Genomic DNA, 22254 nt, shown 5'->3' with positions numbered 1-22254 from the left:
AGGTATCTCTGTACCGCCTGCGATGCGGGATGGGGGTGTGGCTATTAATGGAGAGGGGGCAGGACTGTAACAAGTGCTCTGTTGTTAGCAAAAAGAGAACCGGAAATGGAAGGCTTCCCATCTAAATAAAAACGTAAAAAGATACTTTTCGGACATAAACGTCACATTTTATGAATGAAGTGCATAAAAATATTGAATACAATGTAATAAAAAGCACACAAACACACACGACAATCCCTGACATATTCACCTAAATTAAACATGATGACAGGTTAATAACATTTTTATTGTGAAATCTGAAACCGGAAGCGTTCTTTAACATCCATGATTTACCAGAAACCAGAAGCCAAAAAGTAACGTCAGAGTGCGATTTGACATGTATGTCAGCTAACCCTGTATGGTTTACAAGTTGTGTGTGTATGCTCGGTTGCATGTGTGTATGTACCGACCGCCGCTTGTCCGTGGGTTTGCTGTAAGGAGTGCTGTTGTCTCTTAAAAGGTGAGTTACAGATTTAACTACTTGTGGCGCATTAAAGCAAACTTTCTATACGCTTTGCTAGCTAGTAGAATCGTTAGCTTGCTAACGCCCTGTCACTTCGCTGGACCAAAATAAAGGAAAAAAGGAAGATTTCCTACCATTCCACACTGAAAACACATGTCAGCAACATTCAGAGGTTATCTACATGTCCTTTAAGTATAATATCAGTGTCCAGGGATCCTGTATTGATGTACAACAGTGTTAGCACGGTAAGCTATCTCTTCCTTCCCTGCCGGAGATTACTGACATCCTAGCTTTCTGTTGTCCTCTTCTATGGTATTGTGTAGGTAATGTCAAAACCCGCAACTCGTCATAAATGAATAATTACCTTACTCTACTTTATTGAACTTCCGCCGGCAAAAGCTGTGTTTAGTAAAATCACGCGTCATTACTTTTAGTCAAATTTGATAGAATTTTAACGTAGCGCTTCTTCGAAAAATGTCCCGCTGTACCACTTGTGGGTCTGATGGTCAGTAAATGTGGACTGAACTGAGATGGAAACTTCCCGTGTGGGTTAAAGAGGCAAGTAGCTTCTCCTTTTGGAAATTGAAATCCTACAGTTAATTATATTGTTAGATTTTGGTAATATTGACATTTAGATGCAGTAACTTGTGTGTTTACTATAAATTTACCCAAGAGTAAAGTTACAGTAAAGCTCATTAGACATATTTATCATTATGACATTCGTTTCTCGCAGAATTAGCCTGAAATGATGATTTAGCATTTGTTGGTGCTGTTTTTGATGATTAACCATTTTCATTAAAATGGGGGGCACATCTGCTTCATGAAAATAATATCTTCTGCATTATTAGCCTCTTTTTCTTTTCATCTAAATGTGAGATGTTTCTTGTCTCCATGCCTTACAGGCAGTCTGACACACTGCCCGTCCATGACATAGTCTGTAATCTAAACCACAAGGTTCCAGGGAAAACAGCTTGGCAGAAACCTTCTCATGGATCCGGAGTTGCCAATGTTAAAAGCATTGGAGAAGTCAAATAACATGATACATGCAGTGCTTTGTGGCCTTTTCAGGTGCTTGTAAGCTTAGGCTTAGTTGGTATCTTCCACATCAGTGTTAGATGGCAATGCAAACTGGAGATGAACAGTGACTGCCATGCCTCAGACTTGTGGTGGCACACGAAGGAGTCGGTTGTTGATTTTTGAATAGGGTCAATAAATGTGTCGTAGTGCATCTGGGTTTTGTCCCATTGCTTTGTCCCAGTGCCTTCTGATAACTTCATGCCTCAAATCCTTGCACATTGTTCTTCTCAGCTTTTCCCCCCATTTCCCTCCATTTCTCGTGTTCTTGTTAAAGTCTTCCTCATCTCCTTTCTCCACTACTTACAGGTTTCTTTCTTGATATCCTTGGTTATTATTGCCCTAGTTGTTGGAGAAACTGCAGATTCTCTTGGTAGAGTTGTTATTTGTTACATTCTAAGAGAGACACTTGGTGTCATTTCTGAGGTCTTCCTCAAACATCTCCTTGTCACTTACCCAAGCCCTCTGCCTTCATAGACTACTGTTGGCCAGTTCTCAATTAAACCCTTTGATAACAATGGTCATCTTACACATTACTTCTGCTCATGTTGTTCTCCCCCCTCTCATTGATTCTACTTCCAGAGTAGCACCATGGCAATGTGGATCCAGGCCCAGCAGCTGCAGGGTGAGGCACTGCACCAGATGCAGGCGCTGTACGGCCAGCACTTCCCTATTGAAGTGCGACACTACCTGGCCCAATGGATTGAAAGCCAGCTTTGGTATGCAATCAATTTTTATCTACAGTTTTATTCCCATTTATTAAAAAGATTTGTAGTGTCTTGTACATACGTGGCTGGCCTTTATATTGACTTTTCCCCCCTCCTCCCTGATAAAAAAGTATGTGGATCAAATAATACACACCAGTATTACAGTACAGTTCACAAGTACCACACATGGCAAATTTCAAATGAACAATGATGATAGCTACATTATAGCTGTACTTGTAAAACCGGAATTGAGCATATGGTTAATTAGTCGAACTGTTGGTGAGCTTGTACTATACTAGTATGTTCAGACATGAAGAGCACAGGATTGATGGAAAAATGAACAAACATATAACAATGCTAAAGCTGACTTGATAGTGTGTGATTTAACAGACTCCCAACTGTGTACAACTGACAATTCTTTCATGGATTAACAAAATAAAAGAAGGAATTAAATCACTGCAGCTATAGTGTATAACTGGAGATGAATAGTGTGTCAAAATAGTAAAATTAATTTTAATTTTATTTCAAAAATAAAATATTTATATTTACAAATTATTCCTTAATTTAACTATGTGACATAATTTATTCAGGGCAGGGTTCCCAAAACAATTCCTAATAAAAACGCACTTCACTTTTCCGATCTATCTGATGACCCCTTTATATTTTATTATTTTTTGACCTTCTTTGAAAATCGATATGTAAGGAAAGTTTGTTTTGTTGTTGTTTTGTTTTACAAAATCAGTCAGTCAGAAAACTTTATTAATCCCACGGGGGCAATTTAGTTTACAGTCCCAGTAAACAAACAGAAACAAAAAATGTTATTTGTAAAGTAATTTTGCTATAATTGCTTATAATTGACAAATGTTTATAGCAATTACAATTGCTATAAGCATTTGTCTTTGAGATGGCAGAAGGTTGTATTCTATCCCAGCTGTCACTAGGGCGGGACGCATGGTACACCAAGGACATGTCAGCAGTCTATCACAGGGTTAACACAAAGGGCCTGTTCAGACTGTGTATTAAGATCCGATCTGGGCTATCCAATTGCAGCTTTAGGTATGTATGTTTAGACCTGGCATTAACATGCGTCTCCAGATCTCAGCTCTGTATTAACTCTGAAATCATCTGGGGCACGGTACAATATTTTTACAGGTACTGTCTCTAATGGACCTCTACTATTGCTCCAGACAGAGAACACCCCTGTTTTATGTGTGTGTGTGTCATGGCGCATGAAGTTATTATTTATTGATCTCCGTCCTGACGCTAGTTAGACCTGTACAAAACACAGATTATAACTCCGACCCTGTAAGATTCCGTACGCACTGTAATCTCCAGTAATAAAGTTAAATAAAGACATAGGTGATTGAGGAAATACTTTACCACACACCGCTCCTCATACATCAACATGACCACATCAATAATTAACACAGAATCACACTTGTTTACTTATATGCAAATGTTTTCATTTGTAAATTCTTACTTAGATTTATTTGTTTTGGAGTTAGTTAACACTTTCTGTCCATGGTGTTCTGCATTTATCACCCAGTGACAGCTGGGATAGACTCCAGCCCATTGATTTGTTAAAATCCATAAATGTAATTGTATCTTTCACAGGGACTCAGTGGAATTGGACAGCCCAGCAGAGGAGGGCAAAGCCAAGCGTCTTCTGGACAACCTGGTGGCCGAGCTGCAGAGGAAAGCCCAGGTTCAGGGAGGAGAGGATGGCTTTCTTCTCAAGATCAAGCTTGGTCACTATGCCAACCAGCTCAAGGTACCAGTTATCCACAGCAAGACAAAGACAAATTAGTACAAAGGACATAGAAAAAAAGTAGAGTTTGGTCAAAAATTTATCAAATTGAATCATATACTTGTTCTTTTATTATAAAAATTAAAACCTATGCAGACTTATATAAAAATATATAGAACTGAGTACTGCCATCAATGTTTGTTTGTGTGTGTGTGGAGTAAATTTTTGTCTTTACTACTAGGGATGCAGATTTTTTTTTTAAAAAATCTTTGCTGATAGTGGATATTTCAACACTCAGTTACTCTTAAAATGAAATGCAAAATTTGACCATATGTCCCCACTGTCCAATTCAAACAAGAACGCGTCAAACACCTTGAGGTGCTTGTGATTACCATTCAGTCTGTCAAATATTATATTGTGCGTGTTTGGCTTTGGTCTGCTGTGTCATCAGGGCTTGTTGACTTTACACACAAGAACAGGAACAGGACTAAATGAAGTATGTCTCACTTGAGTGTAAAAGCAGAAGGATAAGACTCTGGTCCTAATGTTGGATCCAGTTAACTGATTTGATTAACACTTTATTTGTGTGTTTGTCATCTCTACAGAGCACTTATGACCGCTGTCCTTTGGAGCTTGTGCGCTGCATTAAACACATCCTCCAGTCAGAGCAGAGACTGGTCCAAGAAGCTACAAATGTAAGTGTTGAAGAGAGTTTTGGGTCATCATTTGCAGGGATGAAGGGTACCCTTTCCAGGTTGTGGTAGAGAGTCTAAAAAATGGAAGTATCAGTGACCAATGCTACATCACACTTATGGTGTCATTGTCTGAACCAAAATGAAATGACCTTTTAAATGGTTGTGTGTAGGCTAGCTGTGGGAGTGGTGGGCAGGCCATGGACACCCTGTCCCAACGCCACCAACAGATCAACCAGGCATTTGAAGAGCTCCGCTTGGCCACACAGGAAACTGAGAATGAACTGAGAAAGCTGCAGCACAGCCAAGAATATTTTATCATCCAGTACCAGGAAAACCTGCGCATCCAAGGTGAGTATGAGACACATAGAATATCATACAAAGACCAATCTGGCACTGTCCATGTCCAAATGTGCCCACATTATCATTGTTCAACAACACCTTAGATTGCGCAATAGAGTTTACGATTCTATTTTCAGTATCTTGTGGCTCATTAGTGTTCAGGTTTATTGGTGCTGAAGTGCTGGTGGCCCAGGCCGCCTCTTCAAGCATGCCAGGTCACATTATTTTGAACTGTGCCACAACATAGATTAGAGCGACCATATCACAGCACATCAAAGGAACTGTAAAGGTTTAATCGATACAAGAATACATAGATTCTTTTAAGGAAGTAAAGTTAAAGCCATATGCAAGAAGATTCAAAGAATTAAAAAGAAGTTTCAAAACTAAAATAACTCTAAGTGAATCAATACTGAAGTGCTTTAAATCGTTTTAGAACCTTGTGAATCGGAATCAGTTTAGGAAATCAGCAGCAATACTCAACCCTAGCTGCAAATATCTAAGAAATGGTGATTGCTGTTGAGTAAAAGTAACTGTATCTGGATGTTAAGTCCAGAGGATTAGTCAGATTATGGGTGATACTTTAGGTTCTGGTAGGAGTTTTGAACAAAGCAGGCCATATAACGAAATGGGTCTACATGATATGTCTCCAACTGTGAGCTATTGTGGGCAGTGCCATGGTAGGAAAAAATTAAATGGTACATAACCCTCATGGTAGCAGCCAAGTTATAGTAGAAAATTAGAAATATTAGATTATAACTGAGTGACAGTGTTCATGGTTTACTCAAGTCATTTTCTTTACCCAAAGGTGAACATAGTAATTGTGGTGGCTTGTTTTGTAACATCCCATCTCTTGTTTTTTGTTAGCCCAGCTGAGCAGCTTGTCTTCACTACCTCCAGCTGAGCGCACCCAGCGGGAGACCACCCTACAGAGCAAGCGAGCCACTGTGGAGGCCTGGCTTACCAGAGAGGCCAGCACATTACAGAAATACAGGCTTGTATGAACGACACGTACGCATTATATACATAAGCTCTGAAGTTATTCGGGCTGACAAAATCACAACAAACTGCATACAAACAAGTGAATATTTGAAACCTGCATTTCTATGTTTACTTGCTTGCAGTCTTTTTCTTAGCTGATGTGCTTATAAGTGTGTAAAGTCGGGTCCTGCTCATGAAATCATTCCCTAGTGCTACTAGTGGTTCAAAATGTCACAAGGCATTTTTGAATTACACTACTGCATTTCACTATTGATGTCTCATCTTTTCAGTTTATTTATTAGTTTTACTATTTTTTTTTTCATTACATTCCATATTTCATTTGTTTAGTTGTTTCCAGGTTAATTCTAGTTTGTATTTTCTTTTCTGCAGTGAGTATTTTTATTTTTTTTTGTTTGTTTTAGATTTGTTGTGGAGAAGAGCAGACACAGAAATAAGACCAAAAGCATATCTTAGCAGTTTGTAATGCAGTTGTTCATCCCTGCTTGCTCGAGCATATACATAACATACACTTCCTGGCCAAAAAAAATGTTACCGCCTGGATTTCACTAAGCCAATAGATATGAGCCTCCTATCTGATTGTTACTGCATGTGCGATTATTTTTCAAGTTATTTAACCCCAACTAATGCAATGAGTAGCTTTTGATTTCTTAAACAAACATGATGAAATACACATCCCCTGGTAGTGGAAAAGATGTTGGTCTGTCAAATCAATGGCAGATTGAAGCTGCTCATCTATTTGAGAATACTCGAGAAGTTGCCAGTTGGTATCCTCTTCTGTCTGGTTGCAGGTCTTGTAAAAAATTAAACTGCTTGTTTACATATGTAAAGTGTGGAAATTCTGTGATACTGCTCTATCAGATTGACAGAAAATCAGTTTGATGTATTACAGAGAATAAAAACAGCATATTAGCATAACAGTTAATACAGGGTATGTAGTTTTTCAGTACAGAAATGGATTAGGGCCACTGAAATAAAAATATTAGAGGTATAACTATACTATAAGAATTTTTTACAGTCCTCTTTTAAAATTCATAGAGTAAGAGTTAAATATTCTATTTAAATGTTGGTGACTGTGTGGCTTTGTGTTTGTAGGATCTGTCAGAACAACACCAAAAGACACTGAGCCTCCTGAGGAAGCAGCAGACTGTGATCCTGGATGAGGAGCTCATTCAGTGGAAGAGGAGGCAGCAGCTCGCTGGCAATGGGGCCCCTCATGAGGGGGGGCTGGATGTTCTTCAGTCTTGGTATATAGTGAGAATGCTTTTTTACCAGTTAAACTGGCCTACTTTTATTTGTGTTATATTACGGATTGCAGTCTTTAATTGTATTCATTAAAAATTATGATTTGTTACAATGTTTTTAAAGACATTCAGATAGGAAAAGCATGAGTATATTACTCACACAGTGAAACTCAGCAAATGATACCATTTCCTTTAATTCCACACTGTTGAGATCTACATCTCGTCTCCTTGCTCTCCAGGTGTGAGAAGCTGGCTGACCTCATCTGGCAGAACCGGCAGCAGATAAGGCGCTGTGAACATCTTACTCAGCAGCTTCCTTTGCCGGGCCCCATGGAAGAGCTGCTGACCAAACTCAATGCTGACATCACTGATATCATCTCTGCCCTGGTTACCAGGTGAGAAATACACTTCTTTAGTTCTTGCAGTCAGTGTGGAATCTTTGACTCTCCTCATTTATCAAGTCTTCAGGGTAGTTCCACATCTACACGCTGCTGACCTTACACATGAATTGCATTGCCAAAGCGTCAAATTTCAGTTTCACTTCTCTTTGATTGCCTGCTATATCCTCTTTTGTCTTTCGTTCACACAGTTTCTTGCTTTATGGAGTCATTGAACGATTGTTCAGCCACCTCATTCATGATGCACATCTCGCTAGCCCCCAGTAACTGTGTGTGTGTTTGTGTTGAAGACCCCTCTAGGACACTCACATGCTTAGCTCCACCCAACCACCCTATCATGATTGGCAGGGTGAAGTTGGAGGTCATGCTATAGGTATTCCCAGTGTAACACTCACTCATTCTCCGCCGAGGTCACAGCTTATTCTCAGCAACCTGTTATTTTACTGCTGAAATATGGGGTGCAGAATCTGATACAAGCTGCTTATAAAACCACAGTGACCGCAGTGTTTTCTTTCCTGGGTGTCTAGTACATTCTCTGTGGCTGTAGAATTCCACTACTGTTGTGCCTTCTCACCAACTCCCCTTTTTTATGTCATGGCCTCTCTTATCATAACCCACTGTGCTCTGATACTGAGCTGATGTCAAATAAATGTCACTGCTTGACAGCTCCAGTCCTCTCATGAGGGAAAATCATAACCAATAAACAATGCTCCCTGTTCTCTTCAGCACCTTCATCATTGAAAAGCAGCCACCACAGGTTTTGAAGACCCAAACCAAGTTTGCAGCCACAGTCCGTCTTTTGGTGGGTGGGAAGCTCAATGTCCATATGAACCCACCTCAGGTGAAGGCTGTCATTGTAAGCGAGCAGCAGGCAAAAGCTTTATTGAAGAATGAGAGTACACACAGGTGAGGAGCAGATGTCAGGAAGACATGTTTGATGTAAGACACATACTTTGTTGCTGTAAAAGGCAAATCATTTCATTCATTTCAGTTCATCACTAAACATATATTTTTAGTGACAACTTCAGATGTTGTCCCGATTGTCCTGATAATGTCTCCAGATACCTGTATGTGTTAATTGTGTTGCGTTATATGTTGAGTATGTGTTAATAAATGATCTCTTTCTGGTTTGTTTTTCCTTGGTAGTGAAAGCAGTGGAGAAATCCTCAATAACAACTGTGTGATGGAGTATCACCAGGCTACTGGTACCCTCAGTGCACACTTTCGAAACATGGTAAGCTCTGGATGTCTTTTTAGAATTGTGACATTTTTACTTCACTTACCACTGAAGTAGGGCTGTCAAAATGAATGTTATCAAAATTTTAGCTCAGATTCCTTTTAACACGTGATCCCCACTTGCACATATTGTGATTTGCCCCATGACACATTTTTTATGACCACCCAGTTACATAATGATGTAGAAATACACAAAGGAATGTAAAAAGAAATTACGATTGCCCAAATAAATGGGGAGAATGGCTAATTGAAAATGTACAGAAATAAATACATACATTTTAAAATGAATACACGATGAACAGAATGAAAACTTATATATGAAAGTACAAAAATAGTAAATTAGTACAAAAGGTATTTTGAACAGTTTCAGTCCTCCAGAGTAAAGCACATTGTAGATCTTGTTTAGTTTTTAGTTTTAGGTTGTTTTTTTGTTGTTCATGCATGCACACATAGTTTTTGTATTAGGATAGACTATACATTTTAAAAAAGAGAAGCATCTGCCATGAAACTGAATTGTCAGTTTCCAGAGATAGAGAGTCGTGTGGTTAAATAACCACACGAGAATGCAGTGTTTATTCTGATGGATATGTCACTTATGTTTTCTCATGTCTTTGTCTGTTGTTGTTGTTGTTGTTGTTACAGTCACTGAAGCGGATCAAGCGTTCAGACCGCAGAGGTGCAGAATCAGTCACGGAGGAGAAGTTCACAGTTCTGTTCGAGTCCCAGTTCAGTGTTGGGGGCAACGAGCTTGTCTTTCATGTCAAAGTAATGAGGCTGAGTATATGATCTGATAGTTGGGAGCAGTTGTCTTCCATAGATACTGGTCTGCTTTACTGTTTGTTCTAACATTACAGTTTTTCATTTACAAACTCCCGATATCATGCTAAGGCAAACGCTGTCTTCAAAAGTTTTAATATGGAATGTTGTGTCCAAATGAAACCCACTTCATCAATGAATATGAACTGTTAGGGAACTGCAGCTCCATGTTGTTCAGTAACTTTGTGGAACAGCCGACAGTAACAGAAATAGTTCTAAGCAATAAATATAGTGAAGTACAAAACTTTAAATTACAATATAATAACATGTCCAGACAGTGCTGTTGGAATTCAAGCTAGAATTCACAAGACTTCCTCACAAATATTCATGGTGTAATCATTTGACTTTTTATGTGTTAATGTGAAGTAGTAGACTTGATTCGTAGATGCTTTGGACACAAGTGCATCTGGTCTATATTTTGGAATATATAACTCTGTCTTGAGCTATTTGTGTTTGTATTTGTTTCAGTATTACATCACTGTTTGCTCTGACCATGCTGTGTACTGTATTCAAAGTGTACTGTATGTGAAGATGATGACTTCCCCTTACCCATCAAATAGTAGTTTTTTCAGTTCCATAAATTATACTTGATTATACATTTTTCAACACTAACCATGGCTTACTGTAGTGTTGTGACCTAGGTCCTTATCTTGGTCACTTGCACTCCTTTCACTCTCCATCTGTCTGCAAAGTTGGAATTAATTGTTGCCTTTGGTCCTTGAACAATTGAAAAGCAATGTTTGTTTCCACATACAATAAGTTAATTCTGTGACTGTTGAATTTAGCATTCTGAACTGTGGTGTTTGCAGGTGTTTTTATCAATGGATATTGTGCCAAATGTAAAAAACACTTTAAACTTTAATCTGTTATTGTCCCTCTTTTTGTGTCTGTTACCTGAAGACCTTATCCTTGCCTGTGGTTGTGATCGTCCACGGGAGTCAAGACAACAACGCCACAGCAACAGTCCTGTGGGACAATGCCTTTGCTGAGCCGGTAAGTTGGCTGTCCCTTGACAGTCTTTTGGCATGTTGGCCTTTTTGTACGCTGTTGTGTCACGTGGTGACTGTATCAAGTAATGTTACCCTGAAACATTACCTGACAGTGCTTGTCAGGTGTTAGATAGCTTAATGAGCTGTTAAAGGCTGCATACAGAACCTCCCAACAGTAAATGTATTGTCTGTCAGACCTACTGTATATAACTTTTTTATCCAGAACTATTAAAAATACATCACTGTGTTGTTGATGTATTTTTAATGGTTCACACCTAGCTGCACTGGGTATTTCCTTTGTTAACATGAAGATGGTTAAAGCTGACACTACAAATAGTGTCCATCAAATGCACTGTACACTGTTTGCTAAAGAACTAGAGTAGCTAGTTGTTATGTATATATATTTCTCTTTTTGCTTCAAATATTACATACAGAAAGCTTTTCCATTATGGTGAGAGAAACGAACTTCTCCACTGCAGTGACTTTCCTTTGTGTATTCTACTGTGTCTGTCAACTCATTAGGGCAGAGTACCATTCATTGTTCCAGACAAGGTGCTGTGGCCCCAGTTGTGCGAGGCCCTCGACATGAAGTACAAGGCAGAGATGCACAGCGGGCGTGGCCTATCGGAAGATAACTTGGTCTTCCTAGCACAGAAGGCTTTTACAAGCAGCAGCAATAACCCTGAGGACTACCGCAACATGACTATATCCTGGGCCCAGTTCAACCGGGTGAGGCCAGTAATGTGAAAGCAAACAAACACACACACATACGCAGACGTAGAACAAATGAATATGGGAGTTGCGTCATACTGAATTAGTAAGCTAGTATCAAAGTAAGTTACAGGTAGGGACCTTTTTTCAAAAATTAGTTTAAAGGGGCTTTTGTGGGTAACTTTGTGTGTGCTTGTAAACACACTGATGGAGGTTGTTTAATTTTTACAGGAGAGCTTACCTGGGCGTAATTTCACCTTCTGGCAGTGGTTTGATGGAGTTGTAGAGCTCATGAAGAAACAACTCAAGCCTCACTGGAACGATGGGTAATTGCTCAGTGTAACTTGCAAGAAACTGGTATAATGTTTATGTTCTTCAGTAGGATGAAGTAAATATAAAAAGTAACATATTCATGCCTTCTCAGTACTTTTTTACTGTAGTGTTTTTATGAATGTTTTGCCTTATTAAAACCACTAGAGACCTTTGGGTGTTTACGGATGTGCACTCTGTTGAACCTGTGACTTTGCACCTGCAAACAGAGTTTGCATGTAAATGTGTGTAAATTTGTGTGTTAAAGGGCCATTCTAGGCTTTGTAAATAAGCAGCAGGCACAGGACATGCTGCTATCCAAACCAAACGGCACCTTTCTGCTGCGATTCAGCGACTCTGAAATTGGAGGTATCACCATCGCCTGGGTTGCTGAAAACCCCAACAAACAAGGTAGTGAACTGTTCTTCTTTAAACCCCCTCCCCTTAAGGCCATTTTATAACTTAAGAACAATAAATTCTACTGTCATTGTAAAAGCATGCAACTGACTTCACACGTGCATGCAGAATTTTGCTCTGCTGGAAAGCAAAAATTCAAGTGATGTGTTTACACAATTTACAAATCATATTTATGTCTGTATTTATCCTTGTTCTGTGCAATATCTGGAGACCCTAATTCCTCTCTTGTAGGTGAGAGGCTGGTCTGGAATCTGTTGCCTTACACAACCAAGGACTTCTCCATTCGCTCCCTGGCTGACCGCATCAGTGATTTAAATCATCTTCTGTATCTCTACCCGGATCGGCCCAAAGATGAGGTCTTCGCCAAGTACTACACCCCTCCGCTTTGTATGTGTTGCAAATTCTTATTTCTAAACATGAATACATCACTGCTTTGAGTTTAACGCTAATAAGAATACTTTCTTGATATAAATTTATTTTGATATTGTGTAGTGGTTCTGTCCCAGTCTAACTGGTGATTTTAATTCAGAACATAATGACAGAGTAAAGGTGAAATCTTTTCCTCTGATTTGAAGGTAGTATGTCTTTCTCTCTTGCAGCAAAAGCAGTGGATGGCTATGTAAAACCACAGATAAAACAAGTTGTGCCAGAGTAAGTTGTTTTTCCTTTCTTTCTTTTCCAAAACCACCACAGGAAACGTATGACTCAACAGACACATGTTTGGATTTGGTGTATGAAGTGGTTAGAATGTCTTCATTTGTGTAAAAATATAAATATGCCAATGTATCACCATCATTAGGAGGCATGTCTTCTCACTGCAGGATCACTCTGTTTACATAAATACATATGATTTAAAGTTAGTTGCAGATATGAGTATTTTGTCTTGCATGATATGTTATTACTTAATAATGCTGTCAGTCAGTAGAGCTTTAGTGGCGTGTGATTGTGTACATTATAGAAACAGTAATGTGTGCCACACATCTGTGGTAGATTCACCACGCAGAATCCAGAACCAAGTGGAGGAGCTCCTTCATTCATGGACCAGACAGCTTCTCCCTCTGTGAGCCACCCCAACAACTTTGGTGTTTTCACTTCCATGTAAGCCCTTCCTTTACTCCAACTAACTCTAGATAAACCCCTGTAAGCACGACACAGAAACTTCATAGAGTACTTTTACTTTTGTTATTTTGATGATGGCAATGCCACATGTAACTGTAATAATGAAAGCAGGGCTTTTGAGAGTTTTCAGTCTTTCTCATAAAATTGTCCCCAGCACTCTCAGTTCCCATTTTTCTCAGTATCACTTATCTGTTCCAACCTTAGATTGTATAGTCTATGGTGCCAAGAATAGGGACTGGCCTCTGGTGGCACATGCTGTGCATTACACATAAATACTGCATTTCCCATTTTTGTAGAAAGTTGTACCTTGATAGCTGAACTTAATGCATGAGTAAGTGAGTAATTCCCTCTGTTGTTTGCATTACATACAGGTGGGTAAGATTAATTCTAAACTATATTTTTGAATATTACCACCCACAACTATTTCATTTTCACAGATATAAACATCCCACAATCATTTTCCAATGAATTCCATCGTCTCTGTTTCTGCTGTTGTTCCATCAGGAATGACAGCATGTTAGATCCAGATGGAGACTTCGACCTGGAGGACACAATGGATGTGGCTCGTCATGTGGAGGAACTGCTCCGCAGGCCAATGGCCAATCAGTGGAGCAACCAGCAGCCCTGAACCAGAAACCTGAACCTGCTGTTCACCTTCAGGTTTTCTCTGTCTAGAAAGTTCAGTTTTGCCTCCTACAGAGAGAGAGAGCACATCTGTCAATGAATAGTCTTTTACATACCTAAGTGTCGCTAGAGTCAATGTTACTGGCGTTCAAAGGAAGCTTAATGTCCTCTCTCGCTTGCCATAGTTTCTCAGGGCTGCCATGCAGAGCTAGTTTTGGTCATTGAAATTTTTTTCAAAGCTAACAACTCGTTTTCTTTACCTTATACACATTTAACAATAGTTAATGTGACTAAGTGCTGATAAACTGAATCTATTTTTTATTACAGAAAATATTTGTCGATATTATTTAATTATTGTATAGAAAATGGAAAAAATGGAAAATCAACACCCTAAAGTGTGACTATGTAACTTTTGCCTGACATCAGCCTAACATTGAGACTCATGTTGAACCCCTACATAGTTGTATCTTAAGGCCAGTTTCCAGCCCAACCTTAATATATGGATATATTTTACCATCATTGATACTGTAGTTGATTTTAATCAGAGGAATTCTATCATCAGACCTATTTGATGCATGAATGATACACATATACACTGATCAGGCGTAACATTGTGGCCATCTTTCTTATATTGTTTCTGGCCTGGTTTACTTAGTTTTACCTTTGTGGTGAAACTACTGAAATGTTTTGTATAACGGGATAAAACATTGCATAACAGTAGCAAAGGTTGTCAGAAATTTGCTAACCTCAGTGACATGTTCATGTTCAAGTTTAGCCACTGTGAGCATCTGGTCACATCAGACCAAATAATACTGTAGCAGCAAAACCCTGAGTTTCCCTTTTTGGGGCAAAATTATTGTTTTTATTAATCTCTTCTCGCAAAGGTTACATAGTCTTGCTCTAAGTAGTGAAAATAGAATTCAGCATTTCTAACTTCTATATTTTATACTTTCTTGAAATGCTTCTGTTGTATTTTTTATTACGCCGCCTTACTGCCAGGGTTGGGTATTGTTTGGATTTTAACGGTTCCGATTCTGCTTCTCAAAATCAGCTAATATTTCTGGACATTTGTTGGTTGGTATCACTAAAGGTCACATGCTCATTAGAATATGGCTTTGACATTTGAATATGAATTTTTATACAAAAATGTTTAATCGATTCATTTGTACCATCGGTTGGACAAAACATCAACGTTACTTGAGACCCTGGATTATAGGGATTGCATTATTGGTATTTACAAACCAAGTAATTTATTGAGAATAATCTCCACATAAATGGACTGAAATTAATACTCAGTCACCTCAGAGTTCCATATCAAACAACTACAACAGTAAAATCCTTTGACATGAATGCACTAATAATAATAATACAGTCGTGTAAATCTAATAGTAAACCAGTAACAAGGTCATTTATTTGCATTGAGAAAGGTATTTTATTCTAAAGGAGTGGTTCAGTTACTATAGTAGCATGTGTCTAAGTAGGCATAGTAGACACTCAGAGTGCATTTGCTGTCTAATAAGACAGAAAGTCTGTGTTCGTATTTTTCACATCCTCCTGCATTGTTCACAAAAAAGTTGTGTGAAATGCAGCTTACCACAGATAAATGTGGACTGTCAGTGAAATTTGTTTAGGAGCCGATAAGCAGAATACAAATTACATTTTCTTCGCAATTTATATAGGAAACCAATTCCAAGTTGGAATCTGGATTCAATGCCCAGCCCTACAAAAATGGTATTAGACTCTAATGACATGATTTAATGGAGTCAGTATGCAATCATATTGTTCTAAATACAAATGGTGGTACAATAGGCTGTAGCAACAATAAAATAAGTAGTACCAGCTTTTGGACTGCTAATCATGAGAACCTTAAATGCCTTGTTGAGGTTTCCCAGTCTAATCAAATTTGACCTCAATATAAAATATAGCCATATTAAAATTGGCTCATTGTCATTTACCAAAGTCAGTTGTTCATGCGCCTTAAAATCCTAAATGCAAAGGCTGAGGTCTGCTAATGTAATGCTTTGTGCCTTGGTGAACGTTGATCATTCGTTTGTGGTCATTTAAATGACTAATGTTGTGTGCACATTCAAAACGAGCCTCTTTGGAATGGGTTGTGTTGTTATTTGAGATGTGCTCATCTCTAACAACATGCATGAAAGCATGTAGAATGTAGGATTGTGTTAAATGGCACTAAGCTTTGGATTTGTCATTTTCATAAAGAGAGCCATGAAAATTAAGCTAAAAACACTCGATTCACTTCCCATAATATAGCTTGCTTCCTTCTTCACACCAACAGGTACGCTGTTGTAAATTGATTGTGTAAAGTTTTTTTTATATATATATTATTATTTTTCTTTTCTTTTTTTTTTACCAGACCTGACAGAGTCCATCCAGATAACCACTGCTTTCTCAGGCTGCACAGACCATGATTTGTAACAGATATGTGAATGAGGTAGTTTACAATTTGGGAGAAAATATCTGGTGTCAGGATGTGCTCATTGTTAAGACTAGCAACTTTCAGAATAAAAGGAGTGGAGTTTGGTGGGGTTGAGATATATATGTAATATTTATACCCACAAAATAGTGGTTAAATCTGTGCCTGGAAAACATGAGATTACTTGTCTCTGCTGTGCTGCACACGACCGAGTGACCATCTGCAAATCAGACTAAATATAAATTACATACAGTGAAAGTCTGTGAAGTGCAGACCAGGTTTTCCATCAATTGACTGCTTTTGCCCTGTAAAAGTGACTTAAAATATATATATATATTTATAAAAATGCAAGTTCAAATGTTCAGTAATAGAGCGTACAGAATAAAACGATAACAAAGGCTATGGGCCATGGTTATGGAGATTTAAGTGCTTCTTTATTCAGCGAGCTGGGATAGGCCCTCTGCGGGGAGAGCCTTCCTACAGGATGGAATCACTGTGAAGTTGTCTGGAGGAGGCCAGAGTGACCTGGTTAATGTGCACTTCAAGCTGGAAAGACACAGCAGAGCAGTTAACTGCAATGAAAATCCTGGTAGTCTGTCATCTTTTAACGCTTTAATGCTGCCTTCTTGGCCAGGCCTTGCTTGTAAAAGAGATATTTTTGATCTCAAGCAATCTGCCTGGTAAAATAAAGTAAATAAGTAAACAGGTTTCAGATTTTATAGGTTACACGTGTCTCGTAATAGCCCACGTTTAACTGGTTGATTTTTAGGTTAGAGATTCTGCTCTTGATTTTTGGGAAGTCATTGAGTATACTATTCCCCAGCAGTGGATGACAAGTTTCTAATTAGGTCAGCAAAATAAACTCCTCAGACAGTAGACTTGCATGAAAAAAAAAATAAAAAATGGATCAATCATGGAATTTACACTTACACTCTAGTTTTCAATCCAGCATACAGGAGTCTCTTTTTTATTTATTTTATTTTATTTGTTTGAGCATATAGCTCATAATAAAATCTAGGTTCAAGTGGAAAATAAGTAATAGCCTACTTTTATTTGGAATATCATGTATATTGAGAAAGTGCAAATTTACCCTTAAATTGGGCTAAATATAATGTTTTGTGCACACCTCATGTGTTATGTGTTTATGTGTGTTTAGTGTTCAGATATAGCACTCAATAGTGAGAGTCGTGGTTTGGAATTTAAAACAAACCTGAAAATACATCTAAAATGAGCTTGAGGGAACAGCTTTTATTTCTGCAAATCCAAAGGGAGCTTGGCATTTAGTCCATGTAGCTAAACCCGACTAAAACTTAAAACTATTCATCATTTTCAACAGTTGGTTTTGATGGAACATTTAGTCCTCCTCCAACATAAGTGGACATAACAAGTTGCTGTTTTTAACTAGTGTCACTTGGGACTGTGGTAGTTAAGGAGAATGACTATCACATTTTATAGAAAATCATAAACACATCCACATGCAAAAATAGAGTATTTTCTCACAATGGAACTTTTAAGTGCTTCATATGTGCTTTACTACAGTTGTTATACTTGGACTCAGACTTCACTTTGTACTATTTTCAGTCAGAATACTTATTTTCTCTGCCCAGAATAACTAGACAGTAGCAAGCGGGGGTTGCAGACAACAGTTTTCATCATTACTGATGAATCAACAGTTATTTTTTCCTTTATAATTTACTAATGCCCAAAGTTACATCTTTAACTCTGTTCTCCCTAACCAGCAATCCAAAATACATGTCTACTGTAGGCATTTCTTTGGAAAAAATGGGAACTTGGATAATAAACGATCTAAGTAGTTGCTAATACTTCAGACTATCTGCATCAGCTTCATTCTGTCATACTCACGTCCTTAAAACGAATCAGTAGATATACATACAGTATGAATCTTTTTTTGCATTCTCTGCGATGACGCGATAATCTCTGCAGTTTTGTGTCTTGTGGATTGTTAAGGGACAGCACTATTTTCAAAGCCATGCTGTTAACACTGCGCTACGTCTACCAGCCTCAACCAAGGAACGTTTGACACAGAATGAAAATTCATCCAATAAACGTCAGGAAATATCACTGTGAAATAAAGAGAGCAGTGAAAAATGTCTGGAATATAGATGGGATTGTTTTTTAACTCTTTCTATTTTTTTATGAGACTGTTTGACAGCTGAAACACATACTTTCGTTGTTTTGTTTTTATTTTTTATTTTTAGTCGATCCGCAAACGTGAACAAGCACTTTTATGCTCACACCATCAGTTATTTAACATTCTTGCCTTGCTGATGCGGTAATTTGCTGTTTGTATTGAATCAATTTAATGTAAAGTTTTATATGTTCAGTGTAAATCAGTTTTCAAGCTTTCAGCTGCTGTGTGTTTCCTGTATTCAGTACAGTGTGTGGTCTGTCTGGGGATTTACTTCAACTTTGTGCTACATTTTACTTGAAGATTGGAATAAAGTTTTTTTTCTAATTAATCACAGCTCATTGTGCTTTATTGCGTTCCAATGTCTCCTAAGTCTAATACACCAGCACTTGCTCAAATATGTTGCTCCAGTTATCTGCAGATCTGTCTTGTGGATTGTGAACAAACAGCCACCACATTTTAAAGTTATGTTGGTGCTTCATATGACTGAATGAATGAAATCAGGTCAAAAGTTGATACTGTAAACTTTGAAAAGTCACGGTAAAATAAAGATGCAGTACCGTACCTTAGAATGCAGTCATATTAAGTGTACTCCTGCTTCAGTACTGCCAAAAACTGAATAAATGATACTGTTTCACGCATCAGAGATAGACAGACATTGTTCTCAGTTTCACAGTGCAACCTAAAGCCTTTTCCTATATCTTTTATTCATTCTCTCATCCACCAGCTGCCTCTAGTTGCTTGAATGACTAGTCAAAACTTCGACAGCACAGAAGGAAGCTCCCATTCAGAATGCAATGATTTGACTTCAGTTTTGAATTGTATGCCGCCTTCCAAAGAAGTTGGAGAACGTTTCTGTGGAGGTTCTCAGACCTCCAGGTCATGGTAATCCAAAAAGTGTTGAAAAAAGGGAACTGGACTAGTAGAAAATTTTGAAGACGTTTCACCACTCATCTGAGTAGCTTCTTCAGTTGTGAGAAACTAGTTGGAAATTGAGGTTTAAATAGGCAAACTCTGTGGGAACACCCACCAGAAACGTGCTTGACCAGAAACTGGTGCCACTATTCCCCATCTATTTACAATTTGGTCCTCATTTCTGTCCCCAAGAATTTTCAACACCATTCACACCTTGAGACTGGAGGCTTCCACTGACAATAGTATCGTTAGAGCTCCATTCATATGGTAAGTACAATAGGTAAGTACCCAGCTTTTATGGGAAATAGTGGCAACAGAAAGAAAACTCAGAATGTTGTACTAAAGTATAAACTGCCGAAGACCTCATGCTCCCCGTGAATACAGATGGTACTGCCGACCCGAACCTCCTTCTCCACTCCACCACCGCCAACTCCAGCCTGGCATCCAAAGCACTTCTGAAGTTAAGCGGGAATCTCAGGCCTCACATTCCGGGGACAGCGCTAGCAGTCAATAGTGGGGACACACCAATGGACACAACGCCCGCTCCGCCGAACTCCACAATGAACACCCAACGACACAGCCAAAAAAGTCCAAAAAAACAAAACAAAAACAGCACAAAAAGACAAAAAACAACCAAAAACCATTTGATTGGTTCAAAGCACAGAAAAACACAAGTCAGACAAAAAAACAAAAAAAAAAAACCTACCATTAACACGCTAAGAATAACCTAAAGATGTCCAGCAGTGCCATCAGCTCAGTACTGGCAGAAACCAGTGGGACCCAGGTACACCCATCACTGTCTGGGGAAGTGTGGCCAGAAGTGGTCTTCATGGAAGAGTTGCAGCCAAAAATCCATCCCTCTGACATAGAAACAAGGCCAAGACACTCAACTATGCATGAGAACATAGGGACTGGGGTGCAGAAGACGTATCAGATACTTATCCATTATGCAATACAATTAGGGAGGCGTGTGATTGGTCCCAAATTTATTCTGTCCTGGAAGTGATGGCATGGCTGCCACAAAGCCTCAACATCATGGAGTATGTCTGGGATTACATGAAGACACAGAAGGATTTGAGGAAGCCTATATCCACAGAAGATCTGTGGTTAGTTCTCCAAGATGTTTGGAACAACCTGCCAGCCAAGTTCTTTCAAAAACTGTGTGCAAGTGGACCTAGTGGACCTATTGATGCTGTCTTGAAGGCAAAGGGCGGTGACACCACTCATAATTACACAAGATGTCACAATCCCTTGTGCCAAGATCCCAGGCAAAACACATTTAGAAGCCCAGTGTAACCGAAAACTAACTACCTAACCTAGCCAACATCACACAACATCACTGGGGTTTTTAAGTGGCCACTGGCACCTCCCTTCACCAATGTTTCATTAAGTTAGGCCCACGACACCTGGAGAAGGCTTTACACTGAGTTCTGGAGCCACCCTCCATGCTGCCACCACACAACCATGTGTCTTTCAACCACTGAGAGTTTACTTTAGCCCCCTTTACTGTTGCTATATTGATCTGATTTAGATTTCTCTTCTGTTCATTCACTGCATTTTGTTAACTGATGGAAATAAACTATTAACACTTCCATTTTTGAAAGCATCATACAATGGTCTCTAGCTTCAGGGATATATTGGATATAATGAGAAGTTAAGAAAAACAAGAAATGAGGATTCAAATATTCTTTGAAATACAGTTTCATTAGGGTTTAAATCAAAGGTCGACCATGTGTATGAAACATGTGGTCTAGGGAAAAAATCAAACACAATAAATACAAATTTATTAATAAAAACTGGTGAGTGTTTTAACCTGTATTACTGACTTCATACATATATTTTCTTTGCTGTGCCTCTTTGAGAGAAAGACATTTCCATTTCCTTCCTGGCTGAATCTGAAAAATGCACAGATGCATCGAAATGTGTCTCCCTCATCTGCGGTCTGCATGCCGAAAAAAAGCTTCATATATTCTGATGGGGAAAGAAATAAAATGTTAATAGTGTTGTATTTCTATTGCGCTTTTCTACATATCGGTGCTCACACTCACAGTAAAAATGACACATCTACCCACTCACTCACACAAGCACAAACCAGTGTCAAGCACTGGGAGCAACTGGTGATATATAGTACAGTAACTTATTCAAAAAATGACTTTTTTTTTCTTTTTTTAATTGGGTGGAATTGGCACACATGTCTGTGCTTCAAAATGGTTGACCTGACAATTTTATAGTTTCACTTTTGTTATTGTGTTTATTGGTATTGTCAGCTGAGTGATTTGGGTCATACACAAGCAGTCTGGAACTGGTATAGAAATTTTGATCACATTTGAAATGGAGGCTGTGGATATTAAGTTAAATACATGAAATATATTAACAGGGTAACATGTCTTTATTCGAATAAATTAGATTACGTTAACTGTTAGACCCACAAACATAAATCACACCACATCCACATTCTTAATTGCACTGGCTACATCGATTCTGGTTTGATTAATCTCTTCAGACACTTCTGGTATAGTCATGTTTCTGTTCTTCCCATCAACTGGATTAATATTTTCCCTGTAGAACTAATTATTAAAGGTTTACATGAATAAACTTTAATAACTTTACCACTCCTATTTATTTTTGTGTCTGTTCTGATTGAAATGGTTAAATTTATCTTGTTTGTGTCCAGTAGCATAATAAACTTTAAGGAGCAAAAATGTGAATCGCTACAGTTTTTTTTTTTTTTTTTTTTTAACGTAGTCATATGACACGAAGAGCCCATTCCCGCAATCCTCTGATTGGCCGAGACTTATAAAGAAAGCAACAGCACACTCTCTGATTGGAGCAG

General features: G+C 38.5%; 1 protein-coding gene across 1 annotated transcript; it reads left to right on the top strand.

Moving 5' to 3' along the window:
* The first annotated feature begins 339 nt into the window (after window positions 1-339).
* On the top strand, window positions 340-18837 carry LOC125022426 (signal transducer and activator of transcription 5B-like). Its single transcript, XM_047609061.1, has 19 exons — window positions 340-499; window positions 2159-2295; window positions 3898-4054; window positions 4636-4725; window positions 4896-5073; window positions 5929-6059; window positions 7156-7307; window positions 7544-7699; window positions 8429-8608; window positions 8849-8936; window positions 9581-9703; window positions 10655-10747; window positions 11266-11472; window positions 11686-11780; window positions 12032-12174; window positions 12412-12567; window positions 12780-12831; window positions 13171-13278; window positions 13804-18837. Exons 2-19 carry the CDS (start codon window positions 2168-2170, stop codon window positions 13925-13927), a joined length of 2361 nt encoding a protein of 786 aa, XP_047465017.1. The 5' UTR covers window positions 340-499; window positions 2159-2167; the 3' UTR covers window positions 13928-18837.
* Window positions 18838-22254: the final 3417 nt, after the last annotated feature.

The sequence above is a fragment of the Mugil cephalus genome, chromosome 16 (assembly GCF_022458985.1).
Source record: "Mugil cephalus isolate CIBA_MC_2020 chromosome 16, CIBA_Mcephalus_1.1, whole genome shotgun sequence".
Taxonomy (NCBI): Eukaryota; Metazoa; Chordata; class Actinopteri; order Mugiliformes; family Mugilidae; genus Mugil; species Mugil cephalus.
Note: the sequence above shows the minus strand (reverse complement) of the source record. Positions and strands in the feature narration are given on the sequence as shown.

Excerpts from the sequence above, each read along its gene's own strand:
- LOC125022426 (XM_047609061.1), top strand. The coding sequence starts at position 2,168 with ATGGCAATGTGGATCCAGGCCCAGCAGCTGCAGGGTGAGGCACTGCAC. Across the intron at positions 9,704-10,654 it reads AGCTTGTCTTTCATGTCAAA|ACCTTATCCTTGCCTGTGGT; the intron begins GTAATGAGGCTG and ends TGTTACCTGAAG. Across the intron at positions 12,832-13,170 it reads ATAAAACAAGTTGTGCCAGA|ATTCACCACGCAGAATCCAG; the intron begins GTAAGTTGTTTT and ends CATCTGTGGTAG.